The sequence below is a fragment of the Myotis myotis genome, unplaced genomic scaffold (assembly GCF_014108235.1).
Source record: "Myotis myotis isolate mMyoMyo1 unplaced genomic scaffold, mMyoMyo1.p scaffold_m19_p_23, whole genome shotgun sequence".
Classification (NCBI taxonomy): Eukaryota; Metazoa; Chordata; class Mammalia; order Chiroptera; family Vespertilionidae; genus Myotis; species Myotis myotis.
Window position 1 is genome coordinate 5206653 of NW_023416328.1, and position 18881 is coordinate 5225533.

General features: G+C 42.1%; 1 protein-coding gene across 20 annotated transcripts in view; it reads left to right on the forward strand.

The window, feature by feature from the left end:
- Window positions 1–18881, forward strand: part of AKAP13 (A-kinase anchoring protein 13) — a 186241-nt gene that overhangs the window by 11397 nt on the left and 155963 nt on the right. For 4 of the 20 annotated variants that reach the window (XM_036355842.1, XM_036355848.1, XM_036355849.1 and 1 more), the window contains exon 1: window positions 13875–14187. The exons of 1 other annotated variant lie outside the window; for it this stretch is intronic. In XM_036355842.1, coding sequence (XP_036211735.1) covers window positions 14181–14187 — 7 coding nt within the window. In that variant the 5' untranslated portion in view covers window positions 13875–14180. Of the gene's footprint in view, window positions 1–13870; window positions 14188–18881 lie in introns of those variants that run through there. 15 more of the 20 variants (XR_004975199.1, XM_036355857.1, XM_036355861.1 and 12 more) reach the window with 9 other exon arrangements.

Consider the following 18881-nt stretch of genomic DNA (forward strand, 5'->3'; position numbering starts at 1 on the left):
GCTGGGTTGAAAAACAGTCAATGATTAATTTGCTTTTGTTGGGCAAATTGTTAGTTACCTTGAAAGTTCTGCTTTCCGTGGTTGTACTTGCCTCCTTCCGGCGATTGTCACTGTGTTTGTACATTCTTAGTAACCTTACATAGGGCTATGAAGCAGGGCCTTATGTGGCAATGGCTTTTTGAAATAATTGTATCTAGAATGCTATATCCTATGACACACGGGTGAGTTTACTTTGCCATTGTGTAAGGTTTGTTTTGTGTTTCCTGAAAGCATTACCATAGGGTTTCTTAATATGGCATGGGATAAGTCTAGGGCTTATAAATGTATGGGTCAAATGTTTTAACCAATTCAAACTTTAATAAAATGGATTTTTTAGAGAGAGGAAGCAGGGACAGAGAGAAACACCCATGTGAGAGAAACATCAATTGGTTGTCTCCCACATGCACCGCTACCTGGGACTGAACCTGCCATCTGGGCATGTGCCCTGATCAGGATCAAACCAGCCACCCTTCGGTGCATGGACGATGCTTAACCGACTGAGCCCCAATGGCCAGGGCAGGACAGTCTGCTTTTATTTTGGATAGCTCATCCTCGGAGCAGTATGGATAGTGACTTGGGGGGCAGAGAAACGTTAGCGGGGACCATTACAATAGTGTAGGGAAGCGGTGACCAGGGCCTGAGGGGCAGTGCAGTGAGAAGAGGGCGCCAGCAGCCCTAGCCGGTTTGGCTCAGTGGACAGAGCGTTAGCCTGCCGACTGAAAAGTCCCAGGTTCGATTCCGGTCAAGGGCATGTACCTTGGTTGCAGGCACATCCCCAGTAGGGGGTGTGCAGGAGGCAGCTGATCGATGTTTCTCTCTTATCGATGTTTCTAGCTTCCCACCCATCTCCCTTCCTCTCTGTAAAAAATGAATAAAAATATATTTAAAAAAAGAAAAAGAGGGCGCCAGCAGATCCGCTGGACATTTTCAAGGTCGTGTGGATTAAGCTTGTCCAGGATGACTGCGTTTCCAGCTTAGGCTGCTGGGTGAATGTGTACTGAGGGGCATGATTCATTCTGGCATGCGGATGCAGTAGACTTCCTGGAGGAGGTGACTTCTGAGGTTGGCTTAGATTACCTCTTTCAAAGTGGCTGTTTGCTTTTGCCTGCAGTCTGTTTAGAGTTCATTTATTCTTGCAGGAAACGCCATCTGCGTACTTTGTGCCAGTAATCTTTATTTTTTACATTAAAAATTGTTAATTTTGGTGGAATACACATATCAAAATTTACCAGTCATCTTTAAGTGTACAGGGCAGTGGTGTTAAGCACATTCATATTGTTATGTGACCATCACCATCATCCATCTTCAGAACTGAAACTCTGTACGCATTAAACAATAACTACCCACTCCCCCATCCCGAGCCCCTGGCAACCACCATTCTACTTTCTTTCTCTAAAAATTTGGCTCTTCCGGGTACCAGGTATGTGAACTTCTGGGTATGCAGTCATACAGTATTTGCCTTTTTGCGACTGGCTTATTTCACTTAGTGTAATGTCCTTAAGGGTCATCAGTGTGTGGGAATATCCTTCCCTGTTAAAAGGAATAGTATTTCACCGTATGTACGTACGACATTTTGGTTATTCGCTCATCCATCTGTCGCTGGAGACTGGTGTTACTTCCACCTGTTCGCTCTTGTGAATAATGCTGCTGTGCGCACGGGTGTGCTACTGTCTCCTTAAGTCCCTGCTTTCAGTTCTTCGGGATTCTGTCCAGCAAACATTTGAAACAGCATATTAGTATGGGCTAGGCCCTGAAAGAACCAATTGTTGGATCATGTAGTAATTCTGTTTTTAACTTTTTGAGGAACCACCATACTGTTTTCCATAGCGACTGCGCCGTTTTACATTCCCACCAGCAGTGCACAAGAACCCCAACTTCTCCACATCCTCTCCATTCGTTTTTTGTTTTGTTTTAAATAGTAGTCATCATATTAGGTGTGCGGTAGTATCTCATTGTGGTTTTGATTTGCATTTCTCTGACGATTGGTGATAAATGGAGCATCTTTCCGTGCGTTTCTTGGCCATTTGTATGTCTTCTTTGGAGGAGTGCCTGTTCAGATTCTGGACTCATTTTTTTTTTTAAATATATTTTATTGATTTTTTACAGAGAGGAAGGGAGAGAGATAGAGAGTTGGAAACATCGATGAGAGAGAAACATCGATCAGCTGCCTCATGCACATCTCCAACTGGGGATGTGCCCGCAACCCAGGCACATGCCCTTGACCGGAATCGAACCTGGGACCTTTTCAGTCCGCAGGCCGACGCTCTATCCACTGAGCCAAACCGGTTTCGGCTGGACCCATTTTTTAACGGGGTGGTTTTGTTGTTGAGTTGCAGGTGAGCAGAACTTCAGAAGAGACCCTTACTGGAGTCGGAGGCTTACTTTCTTAGGGTCAGGAGTAGGGAACGTGTAACGTAGCTCAGGCTTGGGGAGACTCACAGTTCCGAGGCCACTGCTTGCGCTCGTCACGCTTCTTGATTTCATTCAAGGATGCAAAACCCTTCGATCCCCCGAGAGTGTTACTTCAGAGCAGAAAGAAGGTGTCCCCCTGGGAGAGAAGGAAATGGGCGTGGAGTGAAGTCAGGAGACAGTGCGGAGCAGGAGCAGAGCCGTCGGTCTGACCCCAGGCTCCTGGGTTACGGAGAAGAAGGCAGGTGTGGAAGCAGAGCCTGAGAAGCGAGGCGTGACCCATGCCCCTTGCACAGGAACAGAAGTTGCCGCGGTTTCGTCTCTGGGTGAAGCGCGGTGTGTTGTCAGGCCCTCCCGTTTGGGGTCATTTTCTCCTGGGTGGGCTTGCTGACCAGGAACCTCCCAGTGTGTGTATTTCCGTGGCCCACGTGCTTAAGCAACTCAACTGTCCGTTACTTGGATAGTTTAAAATGGTCTTTGCAAGCCCTGGCCCGTTTGGCTCAGTGGTTAGAGTGTCGGCCCTGGGACTGAAGGGGCTTAGGGTCTATTCCGGTCAAGGGCACGCTTATATTTTGGTCTTGATTAAATCAGGCTTTATTTCAGATTTCTCTCTGACTTTCTTCCTGTGCCTTCAAATCCAGCCTTCCTTTCAGTCAGCGCTGCTGTGGCCAGTGTATAATTGGAACTTGTCTTTCAGATTTGTATTATGTAAATAGACTCTGACAGGGGGCTAATTTAAACTGTTGTAAAGATTGCCTTTCAGTTCTAAAACGGTATTTTGTGGTGGAAGTGAATTGCTGATTGTGTGAAGGAGCTTTAAAATGAGGGGAAAACAAAGACAGAACTTATGAATAGTTGCTCAGTAAAAATACAGAAGAGGAATATGGTCGTCTTGCCTTTTCTTCCTCTGAAATAGTCAACAGCTTTTATTCCAATGCTAATTCACAAAAAAGATCCCCGCACATAAATAAAAATACTGTAATGAGGTGCAGATGGTGACATATAGAATGACAATGGGAAATAGACTATTCATGCAAATGTTCCGGGTCCAGATTTCTCTTATGGAGCAATTTGGAAAAAGTTAGGGAGCTCCAAAATTGGGTAAGCAAGTTGGTGGACTACATGTTTTGTGAATTCTGACGTCAGAATGCCTTCTCTTGGTGTGGATGCATTTCTGAGATGAATGGTTAATTTGTTCTTGGTTCTTTTCAATGTCTGTCTTTGAGCAAATGACAAATTGAAAGGATGTTCTAACTCAGAGACTGCTGGCATCTGCTTGGAACTTTTTCTCCTTTTAGCCTTCCCATTGTATTTGGGAAGTATGCGAGTGGATGTGACTAAAATGGTCCGGGAGAACGGTTAGTAATCTGTTTTCTAAAGTTCATTCTGGGCTCGTATCTTGTGGAATGGCAGCTTTATGACCTTGAGGGGTGGGGGAGGGGCTTACTGTCATTTAAGAGTGTGACAGAGTGTTGTGAGTTTTTGGTTAAGTTCTCTGGGTTGGAGTGTTGTGTTAAATTTTAGTTTCAGGTTTGGGCTGGTAAAGGGTTATGTTAATTTTTCTTTGGCCTGTCTCCTGAGAAATTCCCGAGAGAAATGAGGTTTTAAAGTGAGACATACGCATATTGACTTTCTAAGAAGTGACAGGAGGTTCAGAGCTGGAGTTCAGCATGTGTATCACTTTTCCTGAGCTCAGAATTCATGCATCGAGGCAGACTTGTTAAACAGAAAATGAGTCAGTATGGCACATGTTAGAAAGACTTAAAAAGATTTGGACAAAGTGAGGTGGAAACAGATGATACAGCAACTGTATCTGCCATGAGGCGTTGGGGAGGGAAGGGCATTCTAAATCCGCGAGAGCATTCATGAAGAATGGGATGGGATCACCCTTCTGTAACTCAGAGTTCACTGAACTGCCAGTTTATGTAAGTGGACACTTAATTATTAGTCTCGCCCTAGCCGGTTTTGCTCAGTGGATAAAACATCGGCCTGTGGACTGAAGGGTCCTAGGTTCGATCCCTGTTAAATCAGGCTTCCTCTGAAATGGCCAATAGCTTTTATTCCAATGCTGTTAAGTTCACATACCTGGGTTGTAGCCTTCCAGCCCCATTGGGGTGTGTGCGGGAGGCAACCCATCCACGTGTCTCTCTCACATCCATGTTTCTCTCTGTGTCTCCCTCTCCCTTCCACTGTCTCCAAAAATCAATGGGAGAATATCCTTGGGTGAGGTTATCAACAACAAAAGAAGAATTAGTGTGAACAACTCTGCTCATTGTGCAGTTATGGTTAGCACTGTACCAGGTGCTTGGGGAAGGAGTTACACAGAAACAGATGGTGGCCGTACCTTAGTAACTTTGGGGGCACTTTGGGAACGGCTTCCGTGCGCTTGGTTTGAGATGCCCTTGTGGGTAGCCAGGCACTGTGGCAGGCTTGTGCCTTTTTCTTCATTCTGTGTTTTGTTTTGTTTTCCCTTCTCCCTGCCCGCTAAGCCACTTTGGAAATCACCCATCTCATTAATGTAAAGTCATACCTTAGACCCCTCCCCCTTGTATCCACAGGCATGACTGATAGCCACAGTAATTCTGGGAACGCCAATGGTTAATGAGTATGTCCAAGGTGCTTAATTTCGTCTACAGCTAGCTGGTTTTTAGTGGGGAAAAGGACACTTTAAAGAAGTTGGGTAATTTGCTTTAACTTGCTGGACATGTCAAATATCAAATTACATTCATTATGATTATGGGAATTTTGGTGTATATTTGAATGTTTGAGATGTTGTCAAGGTCATTCCGTCAAAAATTAACCCTTCTGAAAAACCAATATGTTCACTCTACTCTGTCCTCACCAAGGCCATAGTTTCCCTCTCTGTTAAAGATAGTAAATTTTCAGCATCCTACACACATGCGCCCTTAAAATTGTACTGTAACCTGAAAGATGGCCTGTCCATGAAAGCTTGTGTACTTATAGAATTGGCATTTGTTATCTGTTGTGGAGTTTGATATAGAAATGTGCTGTTTCAATATGAAATAAGGGATTTTATTCACCAGTTTGTCTTCCTCGGCTCTTTATCAAAGGAAAATTGATGCTTGAACAACTGATTTTTTGGCATTACGTTTTCCTTCTAAGCTTGCTGACTTAGAAACGGAGGGCATTTTTTTTTTAATCTTTCGCTGATTGTCTGATACTAAATTCTAGATTGATACTGGAAATATCAATATGTTCTTCCTGGGTAGGGGCCAAGCCTTTTTGAAGATATACCAGGTGAGCTTCCAGTGGTTTTGGGACTTTGAGATTCCGTGCTTTTCAGATAACATCTCTCACAGAAAATAGCTGGCCCTTGACCTGCTTCAAAATGTGCCTCTGGTTCCTACGGTTTACCCTCAGCAAAGTTTTCTGGTGTTATCTTCTGGTGAAATAAGGTATCCCTCCTCCATATCCCAGTTAAGGGTATTCGTGTTTGTTTGTTTTAATCCTCACTGAGGATATTTTTTTCTCATTGATATTTAGAGAGAGAGTGGAAGGGAGGGAGGAGGGGAGAGAGAAACATCTATGTGAGAGACACATCAACTGGTTGCCTCCCTTATGTGCCCCACCCTGCAACTGAGGTATGTGCCCTTGACCAGGAATTGAACCCGAGACCTTTCTGTCACTGGGCCAAAGCTCTAACCATTGAGTAACCTGGAAGGGCCTTTTATTTTTATTTTAAAGAGAGAAAGTGTGGCGCATGAATGAAGTATTGTTATTAGCTAGTGGAGCTGGAATTTGAATTCAATTGTGTATTGGCTCAAAAGATCTTATATGACATTTATTTTATGACCACAGAAGAGATTATGTTTCTCTTGTTTAGAAGGGTCTAATAACCACCATTCTTTTTCTACCTAATTGTTTACTTTCATACTTCTTAGGCCCTTGATCTGTGTTTTCCCTTTTTCCCTAGTGGCTTTTCTTGAGTTCTTGATTTTCTTGCATGTCTAACTTAGGATCATGTGCTACTTCTAGAGTTTCCCCAGATGATCATCTTCCTTCCCCGCTCCCTCACAAGACAAATGGTCCATCTGAAAGTTGTTTTTCAGGTCAGGGAAGAGGACAGCATGGGAGGTAATTCCCTAAGATGTTTCTTAATATTTTGTTTTCATTGGACTCATTTACTTTACTGGTTGACCATCTACTAGAGTGCTCTGGCCGACATGATTTGTGTAGGTGCCCAGGAAAATAGAAACCTTCCTTCTGGCCCTCAGGACATTTAGGATTTAGTTTGGGAGTTAAAGTATGCACACTTGGCTTTGTGATAAGTGCCACAAGGCCATAGATTGTCTAACCAACCAGCCAGCCAGCCAACCAACCAACCAACCCACCCAAACCAGACAAACCACTCTCTGTTGAGGAGGAGGAAGGGAGCAAAAAATGTCTATAGTTACTCCAGGGAGGCTGTGATTCTCAGTCCTGGCTCAGACTCAATGTCCTGGGGGGATTTTAATTCACGGGGTCTGGGTGGGGCAGGAATATGGGATTCTGATATGCACCATGATTGATGCCCTCAAGGAGAATCTTTTATTTTCTTAGTTCTCACAGGTTTGTTTTTATCCTCTGAATAAACCTGTGCATTTTCCTTAGACTTTCTCCTGTACTTTACTGTGAAGTGGGAATAGTTGAACTTGGGTGCCTTTTGTCTAGTTAGGTCAGTGAATGTAATCTGTGATTGCCTTAAGCATAATTTCCAATGTGGAAGTAAATCGTCTTTCCAGGACTTCTTTGGGGGTAGATTTGTGTATTTAATAGGGAAGCATTAATTTTAACTGTTAAATTTGTATTTTGGAGGCAGACTGGGATAAAGCTTATCCTTAATTAGGGCACTTTTGTATGTGCTAATTACATGTTTTAATCATTGTAGAAGGTCACTGAGAGTCTCTTCTTGGCAATGTTTTATTGGTTCCTAGTTTCAACTTATCTACGTTAAAATAGTAAAATTTTCTTTAGTTCATTAACATTTGTTACTTAATTATCTCTCCCAAGCAGTTTGAAATTAATTGAAGTTTTAAACTCTATTCTCTGTATAGAATATTCTGACACTTTCATTTATAGAGGGAGATGTTGTCTGTATGACTCAGAATCCTTCCATCAGGGGAGATGCATGACATGTATGTTGGCGCTGTTGGTGGATTTGTTTGAAAACTTGTATTTCATTGAACTAGACCAGGGTGGGCAAACTTTTTGACTCGAGGGCCACAATGGGTTCTTAAACTGGACCGGAGGGCCGGAATAAAAGCATGGATGGAGTGTTTGTGTGAACTAATATAAATTCAAAGTAAACATCATTACATAAAAGGGTACGGTCTTTTTTTTTTTTTTCCAGTTTTATTCATTTCAAACGGGCCAGATCCGGCCCGTGGGCCGTAGTTTGCCCACGGCTGGTGTAGGCTCATGTGTAGCTTAGGGCAATAACGTTTAGAAGTACATTTGTTATAAATTTAGGAACCAGGTGTATCAGAAAAACCTAAGACACTTCTGGTTTTGCCAAGATAGTGATTAAGAGCAGGGGCCGGGAGTTGTTTACATTCCTACCTTAGCTCTGTGGCTCCAGGGAAAGACCTTCCCAATCCTGTTTCCTCACCTGTAAACAAGGGTAGTACCAGAGCTTCCTCAGAGAGAGACTGTGAGGATGAAATGAGACTGTGAAGGGCTTAGCAGAGTATTTTGTACACAGTAAGCTTCTAATGATGCCTTGCTATTGTAATCCAATAGGAAAGTCATAGTTGTATTAAATTTATTGCCTCTATAGGTGCTCCAAAGCGGGGATAGTCAGTGATGGAGCTGCTGGTTACGTCGCCCCTTAGTGCTAACAGACTTGTGTCGGAGGTGCTGAGTCTATGTCCAGCCTTTAGGTATTAGACATATGCTTTAGGAATATAAAAATTCTAAATTCCGAAATATTTCTAAACATTTAAAAGTGGTGTATGTTTCAAAATATTCTTGCTTATGGGTAATACAAAAGTGAAGTAGGTGGTAAGAAAGTTAATTACCACAATAGTTGTAACTTGAGAAATATGAGGTGGAGTTGTGTGTGCTTGTGTGTTTGTGGTTGGTTGTATGGATGCAGGCAAAGGAGATGTCAAGTGGCAGTTATTCATCAGAAAAATGGGTTGGTATAATTTGGGTTGCATTTTTACAGCTACAGCAGAAATGTCATTCTTTGGTTGCGTGTAGGCCAGCGGATGGACTGGAGCAGATGATTTCTAAGAATTTTTCCAAGTCAAAGATTTTATGATTCCTTGTCACCATCTGATAGTAATAATGACTGAAATAATAGCTGAGGATTTGAGAAAAAATGTCAAAAGCTCTTCAATTGATAGAAATGCTTCTTTTTTTACTAATGACTTCCAAATGTCATTGGGAGGCCGTTTAGATGAGGACTCTTCCCAACTCTTTCTGGGATCCTGTATTGGTGAGTATGCTACATACCAGATTAGTTCTCATTTCTTCCTTTTCAATGGAATATGTACTTTAGCCTAAGAACGATAAAAAACAGCTTTCTTTTTTAGCTGTCTCAACTCATTCTAACCTCATTCCTAGCTTTGCCTAACTTCTTAGTTTATTTTGGCTGCAAAATACTGCCCACTTTTTATCTTTATAAAAATGTATTTTTCTTTTGGTGAGGGAGAAAAATGCAAGCTAACTCATACTTATTTTGGATTATCCCCCCCCCCCCCATTATTTTCCTAACCCCTTGAGCTCTGTTCAAGCCTCTGCCAGTCTTTAAAAAAAAAAAGTTGGTTGAGTTTGAGGATAACTGAAGCACTTATGTAGGAGTGGTTTGTGAAATGTGGGAGATGTCTGCTGAATTCTCTGTCAAGGCATCATTCAGTAGCAGCTTACTGGTGATAACAGATTACTGTTGATGTCTTTACTGTTCTGGGAAAGTTGTAGGTTCAGAAGGAGCAGTTAAGAGTTTACTTCAGAATAGAAATGAGGAAAAACTTTGTTACTTGTAAAAGACCTAGGTGAATGTAAGCCTCATTATATGACTCGATTTTCATTTACTTTGCTTTGTAAAATTGGACTTTATTAAGCTATTAGAAGGCAAAAAAAAAAAAAAAAGGATCTATGATCCTGCCAATGTTGCCACAGACTGATCTCTGTCACCTAGAATCATGTTATTCTAAAAGAGCAGCAAACTATTGCGAGAGAGGCTCTGGGCAGATTTCTGACAGTTTTGATTCCTTTTTTTATTGATTTAAGAGAGAGAGGAAAGAAGAGAGGAAGGGAGAGTGAAAGAGAAAGAAACATGGATATGAGAGAGAAACATTGATCGGTTGCCTCCTGCACACACCCCAAGTGGGCATCGAACCTAGATATGTGCCCTGACCGGGAATTGAACCGTGACCTCCTGGTTTATAGTTTGATGCTCAGCCACTGAGCCACACCGGCTGGGCAGCAGTGGGCACTTTAGTTTTCCTTCCCTTCCTTCATTTATAGGTGGAAGAATACAATGAGATTATACCTGTCTTAGGAAAGTTATGGCTAGCTACCTAGTCAGTTCATGAGCTCCTTGGCCTTTGTTTTGGTCTGAACCGAATTCTGGGCACTTCTTGATCATCCCTTGATATTATTAGCTAAGCTTCCTAAACACAGGAATGTTTGTTAGACCAGATCTGGAGTGGTTGCTTTAAAACCAGGTTCTCACTGAATTGTTAAGCATTTGGAAATTCCCTGTGAAGGAGAAAGAACACCCAACAAAGCCGTTCATATTCATGGTGCTCTGTGCCCATCCTTTATATATTCAGCAGTTACTGTGGCTGAACCAGTTTGCGCCTCCAGAAGAACCAGCCCAGAGCTCTCTAACCTTCCCTTCATCACAGCCAACACCTTTCTTTTTTTTTTTTTTTTTAAATATATTTTATTGATTTTTTACAGAGAGGAAGAGAGAGGGACAGAGAGTTAGAAACATCGATCAGCTGCCTCCTGCACACCTCCCACTGGGGATGTGCCCGCAACCCAGGTACATGCCCTTGGCCGGAATCTAACCCGGGACCTTTCAGTCCACAGGCCGACGCTCTATCCACTGAGCCAAACCGGTCAGGGCGACAGCCAACACCTTTCATCTCCTCCCTGTGGCCTTTTCTTTTGCCCAGCTGGTTTATAGGTTACAGATTTGTCTTATACAACTTTAGCTTCATATTTATTGGGCCTATTTCTGTTTTGCAGGTGAAACATTTTCTTAATGTAAATGTCTCTTTTCCTGGAATTTATGTATGTGCTCTAAATGCTGCTGTTATGGTGACCGACCACGTTGTAAACTCATGGATCCTACCCAGGAAGGCCCTGACTTTGATACTGAAGAGAGGGCTGATGCCAAGTCCTAAGCAGCAGTTGTCATCCAGATAAAAGAGGTTTCTTCTGATTCACAGGGAGAAGTTGTTCTGCTACTGCATAAGCCAGTCTTTTCTTTTACCAGCTTTCACTTACCTTGAGGCCAGTGAGGTACCAGAAAGGGAGGGGAGATGCTAAGCAGTCACAAAGGTGTCATCAGGGTGATGCATCAAAACTCCTTTCTCAGAGCCATTTAATTTTGCCACGTGTGCAATTTGAAGAAGCTTGCTTGTCTCTTTTCCTAGCTTCTAACAAAGTGATCATGGCAGTTCCAAAGGCAAGGAGTAAATCTTGGGGTGGCTTAATTTAAAAATTTTTAAATTGAAAAATTAAAAACAAAACAAAACACCATAAATGTAGAATGGTTTAAATAGTGCAAATGGATATTCTTATTTTTTTGAGCGGTATATTCTTTTTATTTTTTGAGTCTCTTTAATGAAAAACTTTCATGTGAAATGTATCGCACATTTTGTCCAAATTATCAAAAATCCAAATTACGTGTATCATAATTTTTTTATCAGGTTCCTAAGGTGGCTGTAGCGAAATACCACAAAACTGGGTGGTTTAGAGCAATAATAATGTGTTGTCTCGTGGTTACGGAGATGAGAAGTCCCTAGCGAGGGGGTCAGTGGGGCTCTTTCTTCCTCTTAAACTTGTAGGGGCAGAGCCTTCCCTGCCTCCTGGCTTCTTGCGTTCGCGGGCGCCCTTGGTGTCATTGGCTTGCACATGCACCGCTCCAGTCTCCGCCTGTGTTGTCACATGCCAGTTCCTCTCTGTGTGTTCTTTATACATTCTGGATGCAAATCTTTGATCAGATACTTGACTTGCAAATATTTTCTCTGAGCCTCTGGCTTGTCTTTTCCTTTTCTTTATAGTGTGTTCAGTTTTAGCTCTTCTGTTTATGTCTCTGATTCACTTCTGGGTTAATTTTGATGTGTGGTGCGACCCAAGAGTGTTGTGTGTGTGTTTAACAAAATTACTTATTTTTTATTTAACGTGCGGGTATCCACTTGTTCTGTCATTTGTTGAAAAGACTCTTAGAAGTTCTGTTCCTTTAAGCTCCGTTATTATTACTACGGCTCAGTCTTGGATATGCTAATGACAGAAGCCGCCCTTCTCTGAGTTGGGAGAGCAGAAAAGGTTTGTCTTGGGTCTTAGCCTGATTGTACCATCGTTTGCTTTGCTTGGTTCTGACTCTATTAAGACATCCAGAGTCTTTGTAAACAGTGAGTAGAGTTTTAGCTAGCTTATCTTCTTTTTTTTAAAGTACATTTTTATTGATTTCAGAGAAGCTGGGAGAGGCAAAGAGAGACAGAAACATCAATAATGAGAGAGAATCATTGATCAGCTGCCTTCTGCATGCCCCCTCTGGGGATCGAGCCCGCAACCTGGCATGTGCCCCACCGGCCATCGAACTGTGACCTCCTGGCTCATAGGTTGATGCTCAACCACTGAGACACACCAGCCAGTTTGTCTTTAGTTAGGACATTGCTCTGTTATCTTACCCGTCTGAGGGTGATTATAAAACCTTATTTTAACACATAGTTTTGGCCAGATAAGTCTGGAATAGTGTAAGCTAACTTGAACATTTGTTAAAAATAGTTCTAACACCAGATGATAAAACCCTTCTTAAAACATTTTCTTTTCTTTTTCCAAACAATTATTTCTAACCATAAAAGTAAACTGTTTATTACAAAACCTTTTTGAAATTACCAAAGTATAAAGGAAAACTTTTCTTGCCCCATCACTGCCATCCTGATTTTGTCACAGGAGTGCTTTTAATTTTGTGTGATTGGTATATGGACTCCGGACAGCATAGTTCCTTGGAACAATATTTGGATTTACTGATGGATTCAGGCCTGTTTTCTTGCATGAAGAGAAAGGTTAGGTGCAAATATTTGATATCTATTGTAAGCCAGGCTTTACTTTACAAAGCTGTATGAATGAGCTTTACAATTATATTAAAATCCCATTTAAAACATTTCCCTTTCTCCATCCTCCCTACCTCCCCCTTTCTCTTTTATAGGCTTGAGTTAAATAAATTGCATACTGTCATTCAGCTAGTCAGTGATAATCTGAAAATCGGGGGGAAAACTTAAGCATCTTTTGGTTAAAATCATTACCCCGTGTTTTCTTTCATGGTTTGAAAGGCTTTAAAAAAGAAAGGATCAAGTAGTTCTCTTTTTCTTTTTTTCTGGCTCATGTGGCCTCTCTTTTATTCTCTATCAAAACTAGAAGTTCCAAGATCCCCTCAGGTCTTGCTCACATTAAGGCTGTTTCTCTTCTCCTTTCTGTGCTGTGCTTTCCACTTTGAGAGCCTTAGTTTTTAACTTTGGTGCTTGTTAGCTGAATAGAAGATAAAGAGGAGACTTTTTAACAATGAAAAGTCCTTCAATCGGATTGATTTCATCATCAATTTTAATTTATTGAGCACCAACTAATAACTAGTTGTGGATGACTAGGCAAACCACTCAGTTTCTTCATGGCTGAATGAACTGGCACTCCACAAAGACCTCTCTGTGGTTTACCAGCATCCCTAACTTCTGTCGTTAGTGGAACTGTGTTGTTACGGTCAGAAGTATCTGCCATGGGGAACAGTATTTAACAACCTCTGTCTTCCTCTGCGTACCCTTAAATCACCAAACTATTTGCAGTTGAGTGAGTACGTAAGAAGCATCCATCATAATGCACTTCTCTTTTTATATAAACAGAGGGTGTGTGTGTGTGTGTGTGTAGGATATTTGTGATCTTGGTGTCTAGCTTTTCTTCCTCCTCCCTTTAGGACTTGTGTTGACAGTGACGGCCTTCCTGACAGCCAGAACTTCCCATTGACAGCCCTCACTTTATCCAATAGCGTGGCTTAAGCTAATCTGTTGCTTATGCTGTTGCCATAGCATCCTGTCTGGAAACAGAAAGGTGGATGATATGTTTGTACAGGAATCCAGATTTCTTTTCCCCTCCCTCGTTGACATTTGCCAGCAGAAATTTTGTTCTTACTGATCCAGGTTAAGGCTTGAGGGTATAATGAGTGCAAAGGGAGGTGGAATGTTTGGACTCGGGACAGTTAAAAAGAAGAGTTCTTTATATTAACCTAACCTCTCTGTTAATCACTAACCTGTTTTGTTCAGTGATTCCGGGCTGTCCACTGAAGCCAACTCCTTGTTATATAAATTGCATTTATTCCTGATGAATGTTTTGTCGGGGCTGAACATTAGGACTCAGGCTAGAGGTGGAGCTTTTTGCTGCTACACCAACGCATTAAAACAGAAAACCAAAAGTCACAGGTTCCCGTGACCATCTTAACATATTTGGGCCAGTTAATCAGCCTGCAGGATGCTACACGGTGTGGAAAAGAAGCCCTAAAAGAAATGACAAGTGAGTTATTTTCATCCCTCTTACTCTAATAGTGCCGATAAACCTTTGACTTGGTTGCAAAAGAAACCCACACGGGAACAAGAAGTTGTTTATAAAATGAAATCTTTACTTTGCATTGATTGTTATTTTTGCTTTCACTTGTTCAGAAAAATTGGAAAGAAGAGCTATTAGTGGTTGAGTGAAATAGTAACAAACAAAACATAATCCTTTTAGGGTGTCTAGGAGGGACTACAGAATCCATCTTAATCTTTTTCAGGAGACCTGGCCACATAGATGACAATTCACTTAAAACTCAGTGAGGCTGCCCGGCTGGTGTGGTTTGGTGGTTGAGCGTCGAGCTATGAACCAGGAAGTCATGTTTCGATTCCAGGTCAGGGCTCATGTGGGCTTGATCCCTAGTAGGAGGCAGTGATTCTCATTATTGATGATTCTGTCTCTCTCTTCCTCTCCCTTCTTCTCTGAAATAAATAAAAACATAAAAAAGGAAATGCTCAGTGAGGCTCCCACCAGGGTTCCAGCAACACTCCCTGTGTGTGGATTTTGTTGTTGGCCTTCTAGTTCCCTTGTTGGATCTCTTCCTGCCTGGAGCCTTTCTCTCCTGTCACCACAGACGCTAACTCTTTGTATGGTACAGTCATCACAGCTGGTTTGAAAACTGCTTTAACAGCTGAGGAAATTAAGGTAGGGAGAATTTGCTCAAGCTCATGTATATTGTTTTTCCATTTAATGTCTTCTCCTAAAATATGACTTATTCCCCCCCCCCCCCCCAAAATATGTAAGACTTCACGTGACTCTTTTCCCTCATCCCCTATAGGCTGGCTCAGAGAGCCCTTATTCTCCGATCTCGGAAAGTACTGGGGCATTATCTGAGCAGACAGTTCTTTGGAATGAACCTCCTTGGGGTTATTTACAGGTTTGAAAGGTGGGAGATAATTTAAGGAATATTTAGTTAGCACAGCGTGTCGGCCTTGCTTTTGAGACCCCTCGGATACCAGGGACATGTGATCGCCTCGCCACTCTGCACCGAGAGAGCGCACAGTGAGAGCTGCAGGCCGAGAGGCACCCCCGGGAGTCAGCCCAGAGAACACCGACTGGTATGTTCTAGCTTTGAAACCAGAAACATAAACTGGTACATGGTAGGATTTTGATGGATCCTTGAAGGAAGATGATTGTTGTTTAGGATACCTGTGTCCTGAAATATCATTTAATTCTCTTCCTACCTGCTTGTCATATGGAAGCGTATGTAGCAGTGTGCTGTGATGAGGATTCACTGACTTGCGTCTTCCTTTGGGCTCCCATAGGCGGTTATTTACCTTTATGATAGTCCTTACCTGTGCGGTGACTTGGGGAGAATGAGTTCATTAATGAAATTCAATCTATTGCTGAGATTAAGCCAGGGATGCCGAGGGCCCGAAGTTATTTGTATTTGTCTCATTGGAATGGCACTGCCCATGACGATTTTCCTGTTGAGTATTTTGACTTAGTTGTGCAAGTGCCGTGACTGGTGAGCAGCCTGCTGCTGTTGGCGTTGTGAAGGCAGCAGGCAGTAATTGGGGGCTGGGGAGTTTGGCCTTATTGTGGAAAGCAAGGGGTCCATGGAAGGGTCTGATCAGAGAATTGACACACAAATCACATCCACATCGGGGGCGAGTTGAACCTTGTGATAACGTGGAGGACAGGTTGTGCTCCGAGGCTGGGAGGACAGCAGGGAAGCCACAGTCTAAGGGAGGTGAGGGCTTGGGCCATTGGGACAGACCAGGAGACACTGTAGAGGTAGAATAAACAAGGTTTGTTGAGGTACAAGTAGGAGGTTAAGGAGAAGGGAATAGTTGCATGAGAGCTTGAAGGGAGACCATTAATGAGGATGAAGGACAGAATGAGAGGGTAGAAGATGCAGGGGGTGCAGAACATGCCAGGAGCAACCTGCATATAGATGATAGTTGAAACTGAGGGAATGGGAGGAAAAAATGGCTGTTGGGTGTGAGGGCTATCCAGAGATAAGTTGCCTAGGTTGTCTGGCTAGGTAAACATGACTTTCCTTTTTCTTAAAAAAAAAAAAAAAAAATATATATATATATATATATATATATGTGTGTGTGTGTGTGTGTGTGTGCGCGCGCGCATATACATATATGTATTGATTTCAGAGAGCAAGGGAGAAGGAGAGAAACATCAAAGATGAGAGAAAATCATTGATTGACTGCCTTCCGCATGCCCCCCTCTGGACCTACAACCCAGGCATGTGCCCTGACTGGGAATCAAACTGTGACCTCATGGTTCATAGGCCTATGCTTAACCACTGAGCCCCCCCAGTGGGGCGTAAACATGCCTTTTCTTCGTTCCCACTTTGCTCAACCCTTCCTAAAGCTTTGGGCTCTGATGAAGAGAATTTAATTTAAAATCCATCACATCGGTTAATCATTAGAACTTTCCAGAAAGGGTCAAAGAAGTAAAAGTAATACGTTATGTTGGAAAAACCTGCCTTGGCAATGGTGGGGGATTGGATAGTCAGGGTTTGAGTCCTATTCAATTCCACCAGCGAGCAAGTTCCTTCTTAGGGCCTCATTGTCCTTTTCTGTGAGATAAAGGGGCCTGCAACTCTATCGGTAACATTTCCTTTTAGCTTTGATACTGTCATTCCTAGAAACAGGACTCGAGAGATAGTGTATCCTAGCAATAAGTGCAGAAAACAAAGAAGGACTTTTAAAGATTAAAGTAAGATAATTGGTGTTTTAACATTTTTACGGTATTAGAGAATGTCGTACTAGCTTACTTATTTAGTACAAGAAAGAAGATGGTTTTGGGAAAGGATATGGTGCTAGAAGCAGAAATCCAGTATGTAACCCACTCTAGTTTTGGGGGGACTATTCCTGGTAAATTTAGCGTGTGGGTATTTTGAGGTCTGCCAAAAAACTGGAGTGTGTGATAGTCACTCACCTTTAGCGAAGTTTTAGAGTAGTTTTCATGAAAACAGTTTTCTATTGCTCAGCTGGAATTTTTCAGAAATTTAAGTAGAGCTTTCATCACTGTATACTACTAATCTGTTTATTAGTTCATGTGTTGTTCATTATACAAACGTGATTTTTTAAAAATAAAAATCTAATCATGACCCCTACTTTTTAAAATTTATTTTTTTGTTAATTCTCACCTGAGGATATTTTTTCCATTGCTTTTCAGAGAGAGTGTGAGGATGGGAAGGAGGGAGACAGACAGACACCGATGTGAGAGAGACACATCGACCGGTTGCCTCCTGCACTCGCCCTGACTCGGGGCAGGTAGCAAACCTCAACCTTAGCGTTACGTGCCCTTGACGGAATTGAACCCGTGACCCTTTGGTGCACGGCCAACGCTCTGACCGCTGGGAAACACTGGACTCAGCATTGTCTCTACTGTGTCTGGTATGTCTCCTCGCACGTGATAGGAACTCTGTGATTATATGTTAAATGACTGTGTGAACTTTAGGTAAGTAGCGGTCATAGAAGTACCATTCTAATACGTAAAATTGTGTGGCCCAGATAGAAATAATCATCGTTCTGTAATAAAGGCAGAGAAATGGAGTTGTGGAATAGTGTAGACAGATGACATTGAACCTTGTTGGATAATGTTATTGTAGACTGTGCATGTTGGTCATACTCTTGGAAATGGAAGTCAGGTAAATGAGATTCCTTTTTTGTTTTGGAGCAAAGTCAGTGCCAAATCAAACAGCGTGTGGGAAGGCTTGAGCCGTGGTTCCCGTGACTTCACTGGGTTTTGGTGTGCTGCTCACTTGACAGGACTTTATGTTCCTGATCCTGCTTTCTGAACTGTAAGGAAAAATGGGGAAGGGGTGAGCCAAAACAAGGGTGTGCAGTCAGAAAATGACAAGCCCTGCTTTGCTTTTTAAAATAATAAGAGCTCTTCAACAAAATGAAAACGGTATGGACCTGGGTTTCATTCTTAACTCTCTTAAAACAGCTTTGTTGCAATATAATTCATATACCATGTAATTCACCTATTTAAAGCATACAGTTCAATGGCTTTTAGTATATTCAGAGTTCTTTACAGCCCCCACAGTAATTTTACATTATCATCACCCTTGTCTCCCCCCACCCCCACCCCAGCATCATCTTGACCAAGCATTTAATAACTGTTTTATCTTGAATTAACTCACCTAAGCTATCTGAATGAAGCTCACTCACTCATTTTTTCATTTGGACTCCTAACAGCCATCAAAAAATTGAGCTAGATTATCCCCTTCTTTGACCCATAACCTTAATTTCTCTTGTTGACAGAGGAGAGAAGGTTGGCTACCAAAAGCCACAGGTCTTTCTGCTTATGCCAATATGGCAGGTTTCTTCTGTCTTCTCTCCGTTCACTTGGGTGTTTTGGCCTGAGTCCTGGGTGTTGATGTAGAAATGTTGGATTCATTTGTATCCGCATTAAATTTCATTTTGACACATTTAGCCTCTCATGTATATGCTTTTAGCCATTCAGGGATTTTGGATCTTCAGTCTGACTTTCAATCTATTAATATTTTTTAATGAATCTCAGATAGTCTGTATATATAATCATTTGCAAAGTGTTCATCGGAATTGGTCAGAGGTGCGGTGGGGGAGAGTTGCATTTGCCTCTGATAGAAACCTTGTTTCTTAGAGGCATTCATCAGTTATTAATTTTGCTTTGTTGTTGAAACTATTATAGGGTTGGGATGGCAA